This window comes from Trematomus bernacchii, unplaced genomic scaffold (genome assembly GCF_902827165.1).
Source record: "Trematomus bernacchii unplaced genomic scaffold, fTreBer1.1, whole genome shotgun sequence".
Taxonomy (NCBI): Eukaryota; Metazoa; Chordata; class Actinopteri; order Perciformes; family Nototheniidae; genus Trematomus; species Trematomus bernacchii.
Window position 1 is genome coordinate 6,317,210 of NW_022987803.1, and position 22,205 is coordinate 6,339,414.

Below are 22,205 nucleotides of genomic sequence, written 5' to 3' on the forward strand. Positions count from 1 at the left end.
ACATGCATACATGTATTATACACACAGGAGTGATTCTATAATTTAGGGTGCATTTCACATCAACAAAACAGTACAAAGAAAGTGTTCTTTCTCAATAGAACAATCAGTGGTTCAAGTTAGTATATTCCTCAGTGTAACATATCCACTGGTTGCAAAGCTTAAACATTTTTTTATTTTATTTGATATAAATGTAATAACTGTTACTACAGTTATTACAGTACTGGGTAACTTAGTTGACAGGTAACCTAGTTGACAATTTCCCTATTTTGACCCATCATTTCAATGGTAGGCCTTGCTTGGATGACCACATGTCATTTTCTTGAACAGGTTAACATCACATTTGAACATATAATTGAATTAAAATCATTAAACAATTGTAAACCATAACAATGTACGTAACATTGTTGACGGTCAATGAATATACTCATTGACAATGTGCTATTATACATAAAATATTGTAAAAAATTAGAGGACAATCACCACAGTGTGTTCAAAATGTCTGCCAAAGAGGAACATGGCATCATGTGATGCTGGTGACATGGTATTGGGACAAACCATTTTTGAGTTAAATGGGGGAGTTCTGTTAGTAACATAGTTGACAGAACTTTTGCGGACATTCATATATTAAGATATTTAAATTATTTAAAGGAGGAAATCAATTAAAAATATGTTATTATTCTTTAGTATTTAGACTTTTGAAATAAATGAATACTTTTTTTTATTTACTTTAATGGTTTTTATTCATTATTTTGAAACCAAGACACCCTCAACTGAAAAACGGACAGAGCAAAAACTGACAATTTAAGAACATCATGACACATTTCAAGGTAAATAAAGCATAGGATGCACATAATGTTTGTGTGATATTATAACATGCTTTCCAATAATAGGCAAAATATGATATTTTTGAAGAAAATAGTTGGAATAATTATAATTATCATCAATGGACATCAATGGACATGGAATGTACCCTAAATTGTAGAATCACTCACAGGCAAATATGACTGGTTGAAGAGAGTGACATAGCTATAAATAGCAAGCAATAGCACTGTCACCTCAGGCCAATGTGTGACAAGGCAGACGGAGCCTCTGATCATAATTATTTTCAATCCTTCTATTTCAGGAATTTGACGCACGTCTCTTTTATTCTATTTTTACCCTCTCTTTCATCTTCCTGCAGTTATTTTTACATCAGCACAGTGTAGAATCACAGAGCGATGCAAGACAAAGGATAATGGTGTTAATCATCATCTACATTAGCGCTGTTTACCTCTGCCATTTGGAATTGGACTTTGTACAATTTACAGCTCAAGCCAAGCAGTATACCTAATTTTCTCTGAATTTGCATCTTGTCACAGATGCAGAACACCTAAATGATAAAATGCACGTTTAGCAGATTTATTTTTCCTCATCTGCCAAAGCAGTGCTCAATTCCAGACAGCAAGATGTGCTAAAATGTCTGCGAGCAAGGCAATGAATCCCTTTATCTCCAAGGACGTTGTTGGACTTTTTTTTTTAAACTTTAGACCATCCATCGTCAGTAAGTAAAATAAGCTGTACCACTGTGTGGGAATGCTCTGTTAAGGCCCTGACAAACCAGGCAGTCACCAGAGAACTCGCCGACACCGACATCGACTGTTGCATCGGCGAGTTCTCCTGCGTCTTGGCCATGTGTCGCACTGGAACACACCGCAAAGACTTCAGCCAAACACGTACGAACTGCGCATGCGTGAGTGGCAATAACTCTCCTTACCAGCAGGCGGCGGTAGTGTGTATTCGTCATTCAAAATAGGCAACAACCGGTAGACAGAGAAGAAGAACAGACTGATATAAACAAACAAGCGTGTGCGTTCCATTTTCACTCTCGTCCATCGAAAACATGTTTTAGAATATAAAAATACATGAATGATGAAATGAGCACATAAAGTGCAGACATACTATAAAATCACAGTTAATAGACCTGCATCTGATGATCGCAGTGTTCTGGCGGGTGTGTAGTTTATTGAGTCAGCAATGTAGTAATGTATGTAATGTAATAATGGCCACTTCTTGCTAAATTTACATTTCCATGTGATGCTTTTATCCGAGGCGACTCACAATAGGTAAATGAACAGCAGTAGACAGTATCTCATTTACTTAGACACTGTACTTAAGGACAATGTTGAGGTACTTGAGACTAATCCTGCAACTTTATACTGACAAATAAACCGATGAGATGAAAAACCGGACTTGACCAAACAAATCACGGAGCTCTCAGCAGAGGACAGCCGGGGACGCTCCCGCCGATATCAGAGATGTCCCTGCTATGTGTGGGAGGTAAGAGAGGACATTTGGGCTATGTTTGATGTCTTTAAGTATCACCTGCTGGGGTTTAGCTGCTGTCCTGTGCCTTCTTAAATCGTTTGTTTACGTCCCTCACTTCCGTTTCGCTTCTCATTTGCTAGCTGAACAGCTGATCAGAGTGGTTTCTTGGCCCGATAGCTTGTGTCCGACGTGTGTCGACCGTGAAAGGCCAAATAAGGCGTGTCACGGCTGAGGGTTCGGGACACACCAAATTGACTTTGGGCGACAGGGCACGCTTCATCGCCAGACAACCGAAGACGGCCGATATCGGCCTGGTGTGTCTGGGCCTTTACAAGTAAAGTAACTAGCTAGTAAGCAGCTAGTATCTAGGGCCAGAACTTTCTTTAATTCATCCTTACTGTTGTTCTGTTTATACATTTTATTCTTATATCCTTGTGTGACCTGTACCTGTCCTGTGTTTTTTCATTCTTATTGCTAATTATTATTGCTATAATTATCTTGTCACCCAGGCAAGAGGAACCGAGGAGGAGAGGATCTGGCCCTGCAGGAACGGCAACTGGCCCAGCAGAAGGAACACCAGGAGCAGAACCTGGCCCAGCAGACACAGAACCTGGCCCAGCAGACATAGAACCTGGCCCAGCAGAAGGAACACCAGGAGCAGATCCTGGCCCAGCAGAAGGAACACCAGGAGCAGAACCTGGCCCAGCAGAAGGAAGACCGGGCCCTGCAGGCTCAGCACATGAACCAGACCTTGGTGGAGGCGAGGGAGGCGAGGCTGTTGGAAGCAGCCTTGAGAAGGGAGGAGATCGCTCACGCAGAGACCTTTAATTTATCCTTCCTGCGCACTCTTGGCCAGGTGCTAGGGGGAACGGGCAGCCGACGTGCCCCGTCTCCTCCGCCTCTGTGATCGAACAAATAACCTCTGGCTGAGATTATATTGTATATTTACATTTGTACTTTCTTGTTTATTTTTTATCTTTAAAATGTTTATTTTTACAATCAATGCCATGTCTTTTTATGCTGCTGCAATACAAACAACATTTCTTATTTTTGTATTTGTAAGTTACAATGCCATGCCTTTTTTATGCTGCTGCAAGAAAACACTTCCCAAATTGTGTTAAATAAAGTACTTCTTTGACTTATCTTATTGCTTGTTGATAAATAATTGCACCCAACAGCGATCACACAGAAAGATGGCATCATCTAGGCGTCCCTCTGCAGTCAGAAATATCATAAACACCATCATCGTCCACAAAGCACTGTACAGGGGTTTATGGATTTAAGAGAATACTTATCACAGTGAAACCTTTATCATCTGTTGCAATTAAAGCAAATAAGAGAATAAATACTTGGTTAAATAATACATTTTAAGTCTTTAGCAGGACAACTCTGCATACTGTTTGAAATTGAGTTTGCTAGCTTGAGGTCCTCCTCTAAAACATAACATTACATATTTTGTAATGGTATTAAGAATACATGATAAATAAATAATACATGTAGTAAAAATTACTCAATTGTAATACCCTCGTTGTGCTAGACTCAAACACATTGCTTATATATATATTTCAAAGAGAAGAGAACAAAAGAAAACACCTATACAAAGAGAGCGTTGCACAGCGCTTAATATTTACTTGCACTATATTTCTGTTTATCTGGGTTATTGTGTTGCACTGTTGGAGGAGCCTGTGACCTAAGATTTTCATTGTCATAACTACACTGTAGCTATGTTCGTATGACAAAATAAAAAACCTTGAACCTTGAGGCTGTGTCTTTCAGACAAACCATCATAATCATATTATTTTATGCTGTGGATACTTTAGCCTCCATCCATGTTAACAATGTTTTACACTTGCATTTATGAATATAGTTCTGCTGTGTTTTACACTTTTGTATTTATGTTTATAGTTTGCTTTGATATTTGCTTAATTTATTAGATTATTATTATTATGGGGCAGTAAGTACTGGTGCTTGAAATTCAAATATTTACTAAATAGTCAATTCTGATAACATTTTGTTGGTTTAAATAATTTGACAAACACATGTATGTGAAAAAAAAAAGATTTATTTATGTTCAATACAATACAATGAATATTTAGGTATTACATTATACATTCTAGGTATTCAGGTAGCGCATCAGATCCTCTCGTATGTCCCTGCACTCCTCCTGTGCACTTCTGAAATACACGTAACTTCTGAAATATACAAACAAAAGCATACATATTTTAATATGTAAAAGTGGTAGCTACAATTAATTAAATACTTGAAATACTTTGGTCGTATAGGGAGCGTGAGCCTAAACACATTGCTAGTTAGCGAACGTTAGCTAACCAAGTAGCATTGTAGTCTAGAAGAAGTAGTAGTAGTAGTGATTCGAGTCGTCCTTGCGGCGTAGGACTGCCCGAACTCTCGCGTCAGCTTCTTCTATACCTCGTCTTGCTATAAGTCGCCTCTTTCGAAACAACTCTTGCCTATTTCTTGTTATAATAAACCACACAGCAAGAAACAAGCAAACGATCGCTTCCACATCCTCCATTGTTGTGTGTAGGGATGCCAGCGATTATTCGATTATTCGAATATTCGTTACAGTCTCCATAATCGAAGATTATTTTTAAAATTCGATTTTATTTATATATTTTTTTATTAATATTTATGTTTTTCTTTTTTTTCCTGGTTTGGTTTCAACCAAAATATAGACTAATGCTAATAATAGTAATTGTATTAATAATTGTAAATGACCATTGATCACACCACCAGTTTGTTTTACTGTAAACTTGGAGGAAGCCAGCAGCGCAGAGTGCAGACTGCTGCTCCAGCCTGCTACACACCGACCCCTCCCTCTCCGTCACACGTGCGATTGATTTATTGGCGACAGAACAGTGAGAACACAACTAAAGATGAACAGAGCGGCACGTCCACAGAAGAGTTCCTCGTGGAACTACTTCGAACTGAGAAGTGCAAATGAAGTCAAATGCAAGCTCTGCGAAAATAGGGGGGGGGGTGTCGAATAATCGATTAATATTCGCCAGGGCTGTCCGATTTTCGATTTTGATCATGGTCAGTTTCTGGCATCCCTAGTTGTGTGTTGTGTCGCATTGAAGATGACGTCACGGCAGTTTTAAGCAGCATCGCTCCGCCTACCCTGCGTTACTATAGATACTACCCCAGTTCCTAAACTGTAATGGAAACGCGCCATAAAGTGAGCTTGTCCTAACGAGGCCAAGCGCGGCCAAGCGAGGCCGAGCGAGGCCGTGTAGTGGAAACGTGGCATTAGACGCTTCTTATGAGACTTGTGTTTTTGTTTTGGTAATCATATCTTCAGTTAGCTGAGATTCTTCCCGTTAATCTGGTGCTACACATTAATAGTTTCATAAATGTTAAGAAGCCCTGAGACATTGTCTCGAAAATAAAACGGTGGGAGGGGTCCAATGGGGGGACCGCCGTGCTTAAGAGGTTAAAGAATTAAAGTAGTTCCAATTACTAACTTCAGACAGTATACAGCGTATATAGTGTCTCAGAATGGAGAACAGTCTATAGCTCTGTTTCTGTATGCAGCTTCAGTAGCAGTGTTGTTCTGAGGCTACAACAAGGCATGCAGTTGGCAGTGGGAGGTACAGTTTTTGAAAATTGCATGTTAAATAATTGATTCTGTACATAAAGCATGGATGTGGAAGAAAAGGGTGAGGAGGAGGGGAGAAAGAAAGGAGGCTACAGACTGATACATAAATCCACACATTACCTACAGTAACAAGCAGTCAATTAATTTCCTGCTTCATCTTTTTACACATTTTTATTAGTGGACAATTATTGTTGCTGCTTTAAAATTGTATTTGATTCAGCGATGTCATATTCACCAGAATCCTTCTGGGGTTATGTAAGTTGCACACTGTTTGGAGAGGTGCCCTTTGGATGACATAAATTATGAAAGATGTCTGCTAAAATGTGGTTTTGGACGCAGCAAAAATTCAAGTGGATCTTTTGGGGGAGTTTGAAATTGTTAACCTCTTAAGCACGGCGGTTCCCCCATTGGACCCCTCCCACCTTTTTGTTTTCGAGATAATGTCTCAGGGCTTCTTAACATTTATGAAACTATTAATGTGTAGCACCAGATTAACGGGAAGAATCTCAGCTAACTGAAGATATGAACCATTTTTACCAAAACAAAACACAAGTCAAATAAGAAGGGTCTAAATGACCCCTGAGCGAAAAAATTCTAACGCACTGCGGCACACAATTCAAGATAAAGATACCCTTATTACTTATCGTAGCTGCACATACAATATAGCCTATTAAAGCTGAGACTCCACTGATTTTTTAGGTATAGTATCATCACTGAGCGATCCGAACTTGCGACAGGGGAAGCAAACACAGACATCACAACACGTACCTTTACGGAGCTTTTACGGCAGATCGTCTCACCGTAGCTGTCAATTAGGTCAAAAGACGTGTTCAATGGCATTAAAACGAAAAAACAAATGTCTACAACTGTTGATCCATAGGTTGATAATGTACATGTGCCTTTTAAAAAATTATTTATAATCCATAATTCCATTGTTTATGTAAAAATCGGAGCGGAAAAGTTAGCTGCTAATGGTAGCCACCAGAGTGTATGCAGCTTCCGGTTTTGGTAACGCGTCACTCTCACTCCTTATTTGTTAACGTTTTGGTGTGTATATAACTTTCCCTCGATTCCATTGGCTCTAGCGGTTATAAAGAGATTTCATTCATCAAAATCGACCAAGGGGGGCCAGAGATAGGTCAAATCCACCCAAATGACCCCAGAAGTGGGGGTTTTTGGCTAAATCTCTCACTTTCACTTGTTTTGCATCAATCTTGATACAGCGTACTTATTATATGTTGTACTTTGGATGCCTAAAGCTTTTAGTCTACTAACCCATCATCCAAGGGTAGTTTTCACTATAATTTACAGTTTTTTACTATGTAAAATCTGAATTTTCTTTAAAATAAAAAACATCTATATTGATTCTGACTCTTCTACATCCAACTCACAGGTTTATCATTACTTTGAGAATAAAGATTATTAATTTAACCCTTTTAGAAGGGAAGATATGGTCATTTGTTCTGGGAATGTCATTTTCGAGCCTGAGACCTGAAAAACAGGCTCAGGGCTTAAGAGGTTAATGGTGCAGCAAGAATAGTTTCCTCTCATTGGTAGAGAGGAAGTTTGTGGGTCAATATGCAGCATCTGAATACATTTTTGCCGAACGGAACTTTAGTGGTCCCACTGAGATACCTTTGTACTGTGTATGTAGAATTGTTCGGCACATATGGAAAATGCTGAGAGCAATCCATAATTTTCATCACTTTTTAGCCCTTCAGAAAGCATAAGATTGTTCACTATTTCCAAGTTCTGTACAGCAATGTCTCAGTGCAGGCTTATGCACAGATATTAAGGGTCGAAGGCAAATGTTCCTTTCAAAAAAGGCGTTTGTTAACCCACTGTATTGTCATCATGCTGAAGTTGGACCACTGTCTAAAATAACATGTCGATCAATCAGAAGATGATATGGCCCACTGTGACTTATTGGGTTAATGGCTGTCTACCAATCATGGGTCGATCCAATTGGTCCGATTTAGCCAACGTCAAAGTTGCAAGATACTGAATCCCAAAATTGCTCCCATAGGCATGGCCAATGGTGTAGAGGTGCTTTGTAAACCACTTACAGCTAAATGAATTGTAATGTAATGGGCTTATTTTACCAAACAACATTGTACAAACCAAACCTGTCACATATTTGACGCTTGGTCAGAACTCTACGACATTTGCAAGAGAAAACTTTCACTGTCTAAAAATTCAAGTGGGATTCTTTTATCTGGTTAAAGTATGTTTCTTTCTTCAGAAACATGATTGTACAGTCAACCATGATGTCTTTGCTTGACTATGACGGTATATTTCATCCTCATGATGCTCAGTTCACTTAAAACATCATGATCAAGTTCTTTGAATCTTATTACAGGAGATATATATGGTGATTCTCACTCTGATAAATACGTTGCCTATATGAAAAACGCATTTTTAAATATATATGCATTTTAAGGGCATTTTCATTGAACAAATGAAAATATGTAGTGTTGTGACACGGAACACTGAGGTCCCATGGCCTTGCACTGGTGCTGTAACCACTCTGCTAACAAGCCGCTCTGAGAACTGCTATCATTTTTGTTAGAAAGGTCATTTTTCTTGTTGAAGTCAAAATCGCTGCTGCTCAGCAGACCAGATCTCTGATCTGTTTGACTTTAGTTACCCCTCAGGCCACTGCTGAACCTGAGAAGACTACCTTTCAATATGTTGCTTATAGATGGAATGAATTGGACGTTTTACCAACTTACTTTTACCCCACTTGCAGATTGTAAACCATTAACGTCAAATCTAATCAGTGTTATCTCACGGTGTCTCTTTCAAAAGAGAACCAACTTATTAATCTTATATTACATTATACTTGCCACTGGTGACGATTTCTAGAGATATGTGTGTTAGATGCCTTTCATCAAGGTATATTCTGTAATATAGGAGAAAATATCCTCCTCAGCTAGATGAGTTAGCCCGGATATCTTGAGTGGTACTGTTCTCCTGCCGTCCCACCTCAATAGCATTCACTGTCTTGTAACTATATGGATGTGATGTCACTTTGAGAACTCAATACTGGAAAGATGGTGCCCAGTCACTTCAAAGACCAAAATTGCTCCCTGAGTTAATACAAAAGTTGTCTAGTCTCCATGTTTGCTGCCGCTGTGTACCCCCATCACACATGCAAATGTGTATTCCTCCTTTTAGTGCAGGCATGAGTCCCAAACCCAGAAATGTGTTGGCACTTTTGGGCTCCATTGTCTCAAAATCAATGGCTGTTGAGTTTTGGTTGGATTCCCAAAATAATGTCTGTGGTTAACACATTTTGTTCTTCAACACAAAATATGTCAATATCATCACACCGGTGAACATCTGATGCTTTGATGTGTCATAAAAACAGTGGTTGCTAACACATATTGTATTTTACTCTACTTTATTTGTATTTTACTTTTCTATCTTTTAATTGCATTATAAACTTGTCATTTCATTATATCTGTTTATATTTTCATTCATGTTTGTTCATCTGTAAAGCCCACTGAGACAAATGGGTTTTGTGAGATTGGGCTGTGTAAATAAAATGTATAACCCTAACCCTAAACATCATCATATTGAACATTAGCCACCTTTAGCTTAAAGGAGAGGTGTCATGGCCATTTCCACTGATCATAATTCCATTGTTGAGGTCTACTAGAATAGATTTATACTGTGCATTTTTCCAAACTCACATTGGTTTCTCATACAGCATCTCTGTAAACTACGTGTATTCACTGAATTTCACTCTCTGCCTTTAACGGCTCGTTGTAGCTCCAATAGCTCCAGCCTGACATCATGCCGTACCCGGAAGGATCAAATGGACAATGACGTATCTCCAACGAGGCGTTTTGGGGAGGTATTTTCTGTGTTAGAGTTTTACTCGCTACAGGGTGTACTTTGAGGGTTTTGACTCAGCACACCGTTTACATGCATAAAAACCTTCATAACACACAAGGGGACGGGTAATAACCGGAAAAGCATGACACCTCTCCTTTAACAGTGTTGACATGAAGTCAAGGGACGGAGTGGCGCAGTGGGCTGTGTGTTGATCATCAGACTAAGGGTAGCGTTGGGGAATTCCAGTTCGAAACCCGCCCCCGCCACCACTGCGTCAGGCCATTGTGTCCTTGGGCAAGACACTTCACCCGAATTTGCTCCTGTGGGTACTGTCCACAGTACATGACCATTACATGTTTGATATGTGTGTAATGTGTACTTGTAAAGCGCCTTGATGACTTTGAGGTGTGAAGATGGGCAGAGTGGCGCAGTAGGCTGTGCGTTGATCATCAGTTCAGGCGCTGTGGGCGTTGGGGAACACCAGTTCGAAACCTGCCGCCGCTGCGTCTGTAAAGCCGTTGTGTCCTTACACTTCACCTGAATTTGCTTCTGTGGGTATTGTCCACAGTACATGACCGTTACATGTGTGTAATGTGTAATGTATATTTGTAAAGCGCTTTGAGCATCTGGAAAAGTGCTATAATAAATGTAAGGAATTATTATTATAGGGCCGTCATATGATTGGTTTATAGCCTTAAGTAAGTTATTTACTTCTGGCACTTATCCTCCTGGAAACAAAAATTGCAATTATCATCACAGACCTCATTTTCTGCAATATTACAAAATCCAATATATGTGTTCCATTGTTTTTTGTCAATTGAGCCCTTGTGATGCTTACTTCTAGGTTGGCCTACAAAATGACATGATCACTAGACCACTTTATTGGGGTACCATCATGCAAATAGATTTTTACGTTAGTTACGTTTGGCAAGTGTAAAACCTGTATATCACAAACTTAAAGTAATAATAGACTTTGTTTTGCTGTGTGACAAGCAGAATACCACTGGGACGGAGTGATGCTGTTGTTTTTGTTTTTTCTTTGACGTCTTGTGAGCTAACTTTGGTTGGTTGTGCAGTGCGGATCTCAATCTGCCAAACAATTCAAAAGTTTAATTTCCCTGAGAGGCCGGGCTCGCGTCTGATAAAAGGAGATGTCACATAAAACAACACTCATCGATTAAGTATAGACATAAACCAAATCCAAACCCTACTGAGCTGACACTAAGCAGAGAGCTTCTGTAACTAATGGAGTTCAGTGAGAGGTTTATCCAATACTTCCCCTGAGAAAGGAAACGGCAGACAACAGTCCATCATTACTCACCGAGCATGGGCCTGGGAATTCAAAGTAAAAGGCACGGTATCACTTAACAATAGAGTACATTAATGGAGTGAATCACTTAAAATTATGGCTGTGTTTTATTATAGTGTTATAATGCTACCACAGAAATGAAATTGGATCAAATAAAACCTTTTAAAAATTATTTCAGACACTCAATAGCAGGAAATAAAGAAAGGCCAAATAATTTTTCCTGTTTTATGTTCAACCGCTTAGAGATGTGTCGGAAATGTCCCGCCCCTTGGCCTATCAGGTACAGTGTGCTGGAGCGCTAGCCAATAAAAGTGCAGTGTTACATAGTGATGTCACTATGTTACGAAAGTAAACAATGGAGTCCTATAGAGGCGTTTCAGTCAGGGGGGGATGTGTGGGAAGAGAAACTCCCTCTGGAGGGAACTTTAGGATTCTAGCCTGTGCAGACCATTTACATGCACAAAAGCATACATAACACACATAACCAGATGTTTCTGTAAATGTGGAGTACATATTGGACTGATATTCATCAGATGGCCAGAAGTACACCTTTTAAATGAATGGTCATGTCGCTCCGTCACTGTGTATGTCTCAATAGGCTTTATCATCTTATTATTATCTTTTTCATAAGGTGAAAATATCGCATTGCTGTGATTTTGACCTAAAACATATGAATAAAGCCAAATGTAAAATATGTCTACTTTCTGAATCTATAAATATATGTATCATGACTGTGAAAGTAGCTAGCAAACGCAATACCATTGACCGTGCATAAGCAAAATAGGTAGTAGCTATGGTTTTAACGGCAACAATACAGTTTTATTAAAGTGGACCTATCATGCTATATTTGAATAATATAGTGTAGGACCATACCTATATAAGGCATATTTATACTTTTTTTTTTTTTCATAACACCAAACAGATTTAGCCATGCCTCATTTTGCTCAATTTGACAATTTCTAGCTCTGTTTTAGCAGGGGCAGATTCAGTGAGAACAGCACCATCTACTGGCCTGGCATATGTACTACAGCGTCTCCAGCGCTTTCGAACGGCAATGGCCGTGGCTGTCTCCTCCTGATTGGTGGAGTTGGCCCAATAGCCGTAGCGCCACTGTCCTGACGTCAGGACAGTGTTCAAATCTGGATCAGTTTTTATCAGATCCGTTGCAGCCCCTTTTTTAGAGATTTGGGTATGGAGGAAAATAGAGAGGGTTGTGTTTTCTGACACTTGGTGAGTTCCCTGGAACACCGAGGACACATATTCATGTATAAAAGACGTACAAAAGTTCATTTTGCATGATAGGTCCCCTTTAAGTGGTATTGAGTTTATAAAGTCATAAAAATCTCACTTTTCTATTGCATAAGAAGGGGCCAAACTCAATGAATAAATTATCATTCACTTTGGCTCCTGTTCCACATTCATGCTTGAAGCAAAGGCATAATCATTATTACACGGATTTTAATGAGTTAAGAAGAAGACTTTGGTTATGGTATTCTGCAGCAAGGAGTAGATAACAGTTAAAATATGTGATTATAGACTATTAAAATATAGTTTCACGGTATGTATCACAATAAGTAATGGTGGTACTTAATAGGTGCTTATTTTAGCTATGTTTAAAGCTTCAGTTCTATAGAAACTGTGGTTTTGCCCAAATGCCAAAATGAGCAGCTACATGATTTTTAACTTCGAGTAAACCATTAATTTTTGGACATGCTTCTCCAAATAGTTTTTTCAATCTATAAACCTCAAACAGCATGTTGGTGTGCGTGACTAACCGGCTGCCAAAAAGCAATATCAACAGCTTAGAAACGTAGCCAGGACAGCTGGTACTGTGTGTGCAGCTGAGGACCGAGCCTGGCAACCTCGAGTATCTCAAGGAGAAAGTACCTCTCTGCTATACGAGAACAAACTGATATTTTAAATGTACTGCATTTGCATATGGCTTTGCCAGTCTTTAAAACTATCACTTTTACATTTACGAGTCAGCATTCACCCATTCATACACAGAGAGAGGCTGCTAAACAAGGTGTTACCTGCTCAGGGAGAGTAGAATTCACAAACCTTTCACCATGCCATCAGGAACAATTTAGAGTTCATTATCTTGCCCAAGGACACATCCACATGTTGGGTTGGGAATCAAACCATGGACCTTCTGATTAGTGGACGACCATCTAATTTCTGAGCCACAGCCGTTCAACTGACTCATTTTCCTGAAAAAACATGTTTGCATCAATACTTGAATGTTTATAGAGTTACATATGCCAATAAGACCCTAACCCCCTACATAGAGAGCCACAATTGTGAAATAAAATGATGAAAAATATATAAGAGACTGCTTTTAGTTACAGAAGCTAGTAGAGCAGATGCTAGGTCAGGTGTGATGCCTCTTGAAATATGCTATCAGTAAGAAATGTCAGAATTTAAATTTCAACCATTAAAAACAATAAACAAACATTCAACAGACTGTAAAGAGGTGACATTGTTGCCATTGTGTCAATGGCATCACGTTCAGAAATATCTCCTTAAATTAGCATGCTAAGCCCGTACTTACCTGTAATACTACTTGTTCCACTGGAGGCAATAGTGAGTCACTGTAGCGCTAGTCTGACCTCAGACCACAGGTAGAAGAAATACAGCTGCACCAACTTGCTTCTATACATCCATGATCCTTGCATGTTTTCATAGTTGGTTTTGACTAAATTCAAAGTGTCAACCTTTTGGTTATATAAGTTTATGCAGAATGAACCGATAAATTATCCTAATACTGGTTCCCTGCAGTTTAATATACAATGAACAACGAGATCAGCAGCTAAAATATGTTTCCCATTTCCCATAACAGATTCACTGAAACAATTGTTATGTTCAATTTACTTAATTTTATTAAGGTAAGTGGTTGCACGAAACAGATTCATCTAAATCCAGATATATTTTTTAAGTTCACTTTACTTATTATTTTTTGAGTAATTTTAACTTAATTATACTGATAATTTCAGCTCAACTATTTTGAGTATAATTTACTCTAATTTCTTGAGAAATCCCAACTAAACCCATGTCAAGTATACTAAAATGGATTATGTAACCGTAACCTTTTTTCATTTTGTACATTCAGATCAATTCAATGGTTTAATTCCTACATACAAAAATGAAGTTGAATTTAATTAAACATTATCAGCCATTATTACTATCTTAACTTTCAATATATTAAAATAAAACAAACAACATATGTGACCTGCTCCATCGAAATCAGTCGCATTGACCCTAAGACACATTTTGAGTTGTATACACTGTTGGAAAGAGGAGATTCCTAGCTTTCTAATGATATCAGGATTGTTTTTGTACTCCAAATATTAAGCAAAATATGTCACATTATATAATGACTGTCATCATTTAGAGAAAAAGGCCTTTAAAGTTTCCTCTTCTCTGGAATCCATCGATCTGATTGATTATTAGCAGAGCAAATGATCAAAATACTACGGAGGGAAGATATTTTCGTTTGGATTACTGGTCTGGGGGAAGCTCGCGAGTGTGTGTGTGTGTGTATACAGTACGTGTGTGTGTGTTTGTGTAATTTTGCGTTTGTGTGTATTGTGTTTGTTTGCCGGGGAAAACACTCACGAGAAACACCGGCTGTTGTTATGCCTGCTGTGACGTAAAGTTACTCCGTTCTCCGCTTGTAACTATGCCGTTACAAGCTTCGAAGTTGTATTTATCATCTGAATTTGCCGAAACAAGTTTAATATTCTAAAAGCCAAGACTTTGTTCAATTGAAATCAGATGAAAACAATCTGTAACGGACCCTGCCGTGTTATCTATACGCCTTACATTCACAATTTCAGCCGGAGGGAGGGGGAGCTGCGCTGAGGAACAGCAGAGTGGCGAGTGAGAGCTGTCATCTTCCCTTTACAAGCTTCAAAAATGTATTTATCATGTGATTTTGGAAATAAAAGTTTCATATTCTGAAAGCCAAGACTTTGTTTATTTAAAATCAAACAAAACACCCGAACCCCGAAAAACTATTTTTTTACGCAAATCCACGTTTATTTTGAAATGAGCCGTTGCAACTTCCGACTGATTTTGATAGAGCGGGTCACATATTTGATCAACCTGGTCTCACCAGAATGCGTGACTCCACCACGACTCCTTAACACCGCAGTGCGTGGTGGAGTCACGAACTTTGCTACATTTACGTGTCTGCACCACGCAAACAACCCCAATGTAAAGTGAATGAGGCTCCTTTGTCGTGGTGCACACACGCACTACACACTACAACGTCCAGCATTGAGCTTTTATTCTATAAAACGTTTTTAAAATCTACTTTATAGCTTGTAGTAACTCACGGGAGGCTTCTTTTATTTTATTTGTATTCATAATAATTTTTATTTTTCGTCAGAATGTATTATGGTGCATTATTCACCAATTTTTGTTCTCAAAAAACAGTGCATTGTGTGTAATACAACTGTGATTTTTATTAAATTAGTTAGTTTTTAAGGAAGGCCAGAGCTTCAGCTGTGTCAAATAGATTGTTCCCTTTAGTTAACGTTATTTAAAAGATAATTATATTCCTATTTGATCAAGTCCCCTTTATTGTATTACGGACCCAAAGAGCTGAGCGTCCATTCCCATTGGATAACGGAGGATTTTACACCCGGAAGTAAGTATTCTCCTTACTGTTGATTAATTTTATTTACAGTGATATCTGCACTACTCATCAACTCAAAAACACCAGATTATACTTATTAATTACACAACATTGATTGGTTTAAATTGTGTACAATGCTTTTGTATTTTCGGAGAAAATTTTCGATTCGGAGAAACAAATATTTGTTCATAGTGTGTGGATGGCAGAAGACACTACACCACCCAGAATCCTCAGCTATGGGACTACACCATGGTTAGTGCTAGATCGTATACCTCCTGGGTTTTAGGCGGAAGTGACGTAATCTGCCACCGAGGACAAGAGACGACGCTGGCTGCTGCCGTCTTCACACAAATAAACCCCTTAAAACCTGTATGATTTAGTTTTCACATGTTTATTGAAATGAATTCGTCCATCTCTTTATATTATAGTATTAAATGTATTATTTTCGGTTGTGTATTTGTGTTTTGAAGGTTTTTTTTGGATGTTGCGATTTAATTTCTCCAAGAGAGACAAAAAATCACTAAAAGATCTGGTGGATCTGACCAGTATTTCATCATGGAAGTTAAATCACAATCATTTCATTATCCTGTGGAGGATAATGTTGTTTTGTGACAGTTGCTCAATTTTAGAACAAACAAAATAACATACTTAATAAATAGCTAAATGTATATATATATATATATATATACACAAGAAGTAAAAGTGTGAATTTCAAGATAAGAAAAATATAATAAAAAGATTAATGTAATTATAGGAAATAAAATCAAAAATTGGCAATGCAAAATAAAATAACCATATGTATATAAACATATAAAACAAACAAGAAATGAAAGCAGAAATGTTAAATATGATTTTAAATAACAATATTTATGTTGAAATAAGAAGTGAAAGTAAAAGAGGGCAATACAACAAAGATATAATAAAATACAATTTAAAGATGTACATTAACATAGGAAGTAAGAATACAAATGTGCAATACAAGATAAATAAAAAGACTAACCTTACAGAGTTAAAGTAAAAATGTTGCAATACAAGTTGTAATTAAATAGAATAAAAATATGTATGGATAATTTAATAGGGATTATTTTTTTGTTGAGACATCAGGACCCTTCTCTACTCCCTCCACATTCATGCTGACCCGGAAGTTCAACCTCATAGCTTCCGCAAAGCAGCCTACCCTTTTTGTGAATGGGTGCTTTTGTGGTACGGTTTTCACAGGTAGGTTGGCCATCTCCTTCTTCCTTTTCTTAGGTGTGAACGTCAGAGGAAGGCTCTGATCATGTGGAGTGTGTAGCTTCACATCTTCCAAGATCTCGGTCATTTGGTCAGTTAACGTTTTAAGGTAATCTTCATCTTGCAGATGGTATGTTAAGTCAGTAATCTCACGCAAGAGACTGGCACATTCCCTTCTTTGTTTAACCTTTCTTGGTCTTTTCCTTTCGGGCAAAGCGTTACATGGTGACTGCATTTCCACTGATACCGGTGTGTATGTATGATCTGTGATGTCTGATCTGCCGCTGTCATCCCTCTCACAAGAAGTCTGTCCCAGACATGCATTATCCAGGGAGAAGAGGGGGTTATCCCTGTAATTAGATGCCAGTTTCTCCCAACCCCATTCATGCACATGATTAAAAACAGCACAGAAGTGCTTGCAGGGCAACTTGTGCTTTGCCCAGTCTTTGCAGGTGCACGATGGCATGATGATACTTTCACCAAAGTTGATGTGGTGCTGTGTGCAAGGATGACTTTGGCTTTTGACATGGAACATGCCATTGCCCTTTGCAACAACGTCATTCGCCTCATAAAACTGGGCTTCTGTAAGCCTTGACATCACATGGTCTGCTACACTTCTTGGTCTGTCTTTTAAGAACTTTGGCATGTTCTCATTGTACCTTCTGTAGAATGAGGAGTACTTGACATTGAGTTCAATGTACCTTCAATAAGAGATGAGAACAATATCTTAGAAGTCTCTCTGTGACAGTTTGCTTTCTCTGACATATAGATATGGTATTTGATAATACAATTGTCTCAGAAACATATGCAACAATGAACAACATCAAACAAATATGTTGGAAACAAAGCTATCGAACATTACATTTATATATATATAAAAATGTGTGTGTGTTTGTGTATGTATGTATGTATGTATATATAAATATATATATGTATAATCATAGTAATTCTTTTTTAGCTCACTTCCGATATGTCCTTGGTAGGAAGTCAGTTACCAACACAGTGAGCATTTCACTGAGGCTGCAGTTCTTATAACCTTCAAGATGAGAATGCTTTAGGGTTTCATTTTGTCTTTCCACCCCATTGTTGGTGTAGATGGCCACCTTGAGATCTTCATCCCGAAACACGTGCACCCATCTCTACACAAGACAAAAAAAGACAAAAAAAATTAAAAGGAAGACTCTTCAAATTCAACAAATGATATAATAAATATAATATAAAAGTAAATATAATATTTGAACTTGATACACACCTTAGCCTCTGGGAGCCACTTATTTGAAAACCACGCCCTCACTTTTTCATTGTCCTTCCAGACTTTGGCCTCCTGCAGGTTGCAAAGGCATGTGCTGAACTCCTCTGGAGTTGAAGCAGCTGCAATGCTTCTCAGAAGCGGTAGGAGACTGTCTTGTGCGTGGCTCACTCCATGATCTTTCTTCCTGCACCATTCAACCCAAGCTTTCTCCCTATGGAAGTCGCAGAGAAGCACCTTGGAACCTGGATAAAATATAAGAGATATATTACCTGCACCATGTTGTCATTTTATTTTGTCGCGTTGCTATTACATAGTATACGCGACAAAATATAGGCCTGCTTTTTATACATCTGTCTGTCAGTGGAGGTGATGACTTTATTTTGAAGTAGATTGTTGCATACATTTGCATGTAAATGGTTATATTTTGGAAGTTGGTGGAATACTATGTAAAATGTATCCTTTTTTTTAATTAACGTTTCATATTATGTGAATTAACAGATTTCTACAGTTACTGCAATTTCACCTTGAAACTCTTCCTCCAGGGCACCGATCTCTACCTCTGAGAAATCAACCATGAAGTGGCTAGGGCTCCAGTCAGGGTTCCACTCCTTAAACACCTGGAGGGCTTCTTTGACATCTGCTGTTGTCTCACTCTGGGTCACAAAGAGGCCAACCACTGCATAGCACACATTTGTACGTACACATAGGAAGAAGAGGGGAACAGAATAACGACACATCCGGTAAGTAGCATCAAGCAGGCACATCTGTTGTCCATACAGGTGGAGAAGCCTTCGCTGCCAGGCTGTCTGGTAACAAAACAGCAGCTTTGTGACAGTTCCGTCCTCCTGTAGCTGGCTTGGCCTGTACTTGATTTTGCAGTCATCAACTAACCATCTGGGCGTCAGAAGCTGTGAATGAAAGTGTAACTGGACATTATCATCATGTAGCCTCATGTCCCAAACATTAGGAACATTTGTTGTCATATCAGGGCAAAAAACAGTTTTGAAGTTTTAGTTGCATTTTGAAAAATGGTCATACCCTGCATATGAACCAAATACTGCTACTTTGCTTTGCTTACTTACACCTGCATTCAGAGGACAATGTATCATGTAAAAAAAAAAAAACTGACCATGCTTGGTGAAGTCACAAACTCTGTAAGTTGTGCATTAACCACCCACACAAACTTGCATGGCTTGAATAATATTAATACTATTCTACTCTCAGTGTATTACCTGCAGATTGACCTGGTCATTTTTGGATTCACGTATTCCCTCCTTCGTTCTTGATAAGATATTCCTGATATCCTTGTCTGTGGGGTAAAACCTCCGACGTGTTTGTGGAGGTGGCTGCTCCCCCCGGAATAGCTCGTCATTTACAAAATTGAACAGTTGACGTCTAATCTCACTAAGCTTTCTGGCACCAGCCAAGGTGAGCTTCACTATTTGTTGTTCAACTCTGGAATCCATCGGTTCACGCAGTTCAGCTACCTGTACATGACGTTGAACAGGGTAATTATAGATGTTTAAAGCTGTCTAAAGAAAGTCCTCTTTGTACAGCACAAATTGTACCTCGCATCATGTTTCTTACAGCAGCTAAAGGAATAGATTTTGCATGGTTACCTCTCCAACAGTTGGATGGTTTTGATGGTCACTTTCTGGGGTGAAGCATGTGTGGTATTCCATGACTACTTCAACTGTTGAAGGATCAGCTGCAACTACAGCCTTTAGTGCTGCTGAGAGCTCCCTCCTCTTTGCTTTACTGTTCTCTGCAATCTGGGGAATATAAAAATGACATGGCAATTGGGATCATGACACGAGAGCAATTATAGCATTGAACGCACTTGTGCTGTGCTTGTGCTGTACCTTGAAACCAGGACATTTCATGACCTGACTGACAGTTATCTGGGCAGGGCAATCCATCTTCTTCGTATTTTGTACGAGATGGCGTCTTGCATTGAAGACATGGTCTTCAAGCTAAGAGAAAAAAGGTGTATAGAAATACAATATTAATATATGTATACATTTTCATGGTCTCCTCTCCATAACGTGGAGAACATAATTTTTGCTATGGTTCTTTCTTTTGTCTTCTTTAAAATATTTGTAGGTCCTGCTAATATAACTATAGTGGGACATTATGTCATTACCCCTGCATCTGTACTGTTTGTGTCTATTTATTTTGCACATATACCATCCCCTGTTAAAATAAGTAACCAGTATAGGAAGAATTTGGTGCCAGGTCATGACCGTGAGCTGGTTGGGTTCTGTAGGTGAACAAAGGAAGGATATCCCCCTTTATTTTGTCTCAGAAGAGGCCATTGAATTTCGTTTCCTATTCCTCTAAAGTTTAAACGACTTATGTATTTACATAATGCTGATTCCTATGTTGTTATGTGTCACAGTGTTATGTGTCATAGAATGCCACATAATGCATGTCATATTACGAATAGTTGTTTAATTTTCCTTTACCAATTATTTTAAGTTGTTAATGCATGTAAATTCATAAATATACCGCTTGTTTCTCTTTTTGTGCATGGTACTTCTCCTTTTGCCGAGTACACCTGTCCTTTCCCTGGTGGCATCCATATATCTTGGTGCCCACGAGTTGGAATGGCACCCCATCATATGGTACACATTTCAACTGCCAGTATATCTTTTTCCCTGGTGAAGGTTGCACGTCTGTATTGAAACATTTGTGACAAAAATACATATTTCATATGGTACACATTTCAACTGCCAGTATATCTTTTCCCCTGGTGAAGGCTGCACGTCTGTATTGAAACATTTGTGACAAAAATATACATTTTATCCATAAAAGATGTATTAACACTGGTCAGTTTAGATTTGGAAAGACACTCGGAATTTGAAATGTCTTAAGTAACTTTACGCCTGATAATTCAACCTGTTGCTGAATGTACAGTAAAGTTTCACGTATTTTTCGCTTTTATCAGTTATGTAGAAAGCTGAAACTACCAACCTATAATTCAGTTGTTGTAGGCATTAAAACACAGAACACCAAAATAAACATTTTAGTGGTGTGAACGCTCGTGAACTGTCAAGAGGAGGGCGGGGGAGCCTCGCTGCGGGGAAACTGTGGACCTCTGTCAGCGCAACTTAAATGATGCCGTTTAAAAGATGAATAAATTCACGGCTCGAACCGAGCCGTTCTGTGCCCCGTCTTATATATGTAATACTTATACTTATATACTTATACTTATATATTATTATACTTATATACTTAGGCCTATATAAGGCCTACTTAATATTTGATTACTGACACAATGTAGGCTACTTGGTCATCGTTGTTTCTTCAATTTCCGATCTAACTTTACAAACTTACTATTTTCCCCGAAAACCTGTTCCTTTTTGTACACAATATACTTTGTGATCGTTGTTTCTTCAACGTCTGCTAACGCTTCCTCGAAATCCTTAAGTGTTTGAAAGATTTTATGTGAAAGCATCCTGTTTGTTGCGCGTTGGCATCCTTGACAGACTTGTCTGTTGGAGGCTCGCGAGCGCAACAAAAGTTGCCGTCTCATCCACGACCACTATTACGTCACTTCCGCCGCATAAAACCCAGGAGGTATACGATCTAGCACTAACCACTACACCATGTGCTTAGAACGTGTCCTACCCCCCCCCCCCCCCTTAGGTCACAGGCTCCTCCAACAGTGCAACACAATAAAACAGATACACAGACAAAATAGTGCAGTAAATACAAAAATAAAAATAGTAAAAAGTGAAATAGTGCAATAAGAGTCTATATACAAGTGATTGAATATGATATAGTAGATAAATAATTTCTAAGTAGCAGCCAGATGAATGTTATGGATGTTGTTTCAAAGTCCAGGTGTTTAATAGTCTTCTGGCCTGTGGGATGAAGCTGTCCCTGAGTCTGGTGGTTTTAGTCCGGATGCTGCGGTACCGCCTGCCAGACGGCAGCAGACAGAACAGTTTGTGGCTGGGGTGATGGGGGTCTTTTATAATCCTGAGGGCTTTCTTTAAGGTTAACCTGG

General features: G+C 38.7%; 1 protein-coding gene across 1 annotated transcript; it reads right to left on the reverse strand.

Moving 5' to 3' along the window:
• Window positions 1-16,585: 16,585 nt before the first annotated feature.
• Window positions 16,586-21,748, reverse strand: LOC117498334. Its single transcript, XM_034150364.1, has 10 exons — window positions 21,530-21,748; window positions 20,702-20,868; window positions 20,056-20,166; window positions 19,813-19,965; window positions 19,426-19,680; window positions 19,027-19,101; window positions 18,717-18,846; window positions 18,194-18,435; window positions 17,905-18,080; window positions 16,586-17,642 (listed from the first exon to the last, which is right to left on the reverse strand). Exons 1-10 carry the CDS (start codon window positions 21,726-21,728, stop codon window positions 16,790-16,792), a joined length of 2,361 nt encoding a protein of 786 aa, XP_034006255.1. The 5' UTR covers window positions 21,729-21,748; the 3' UTR covers window positions 16,586-16,789.
• Window positions 21,749-22,205: the final 457 nt, after the last annotated feature.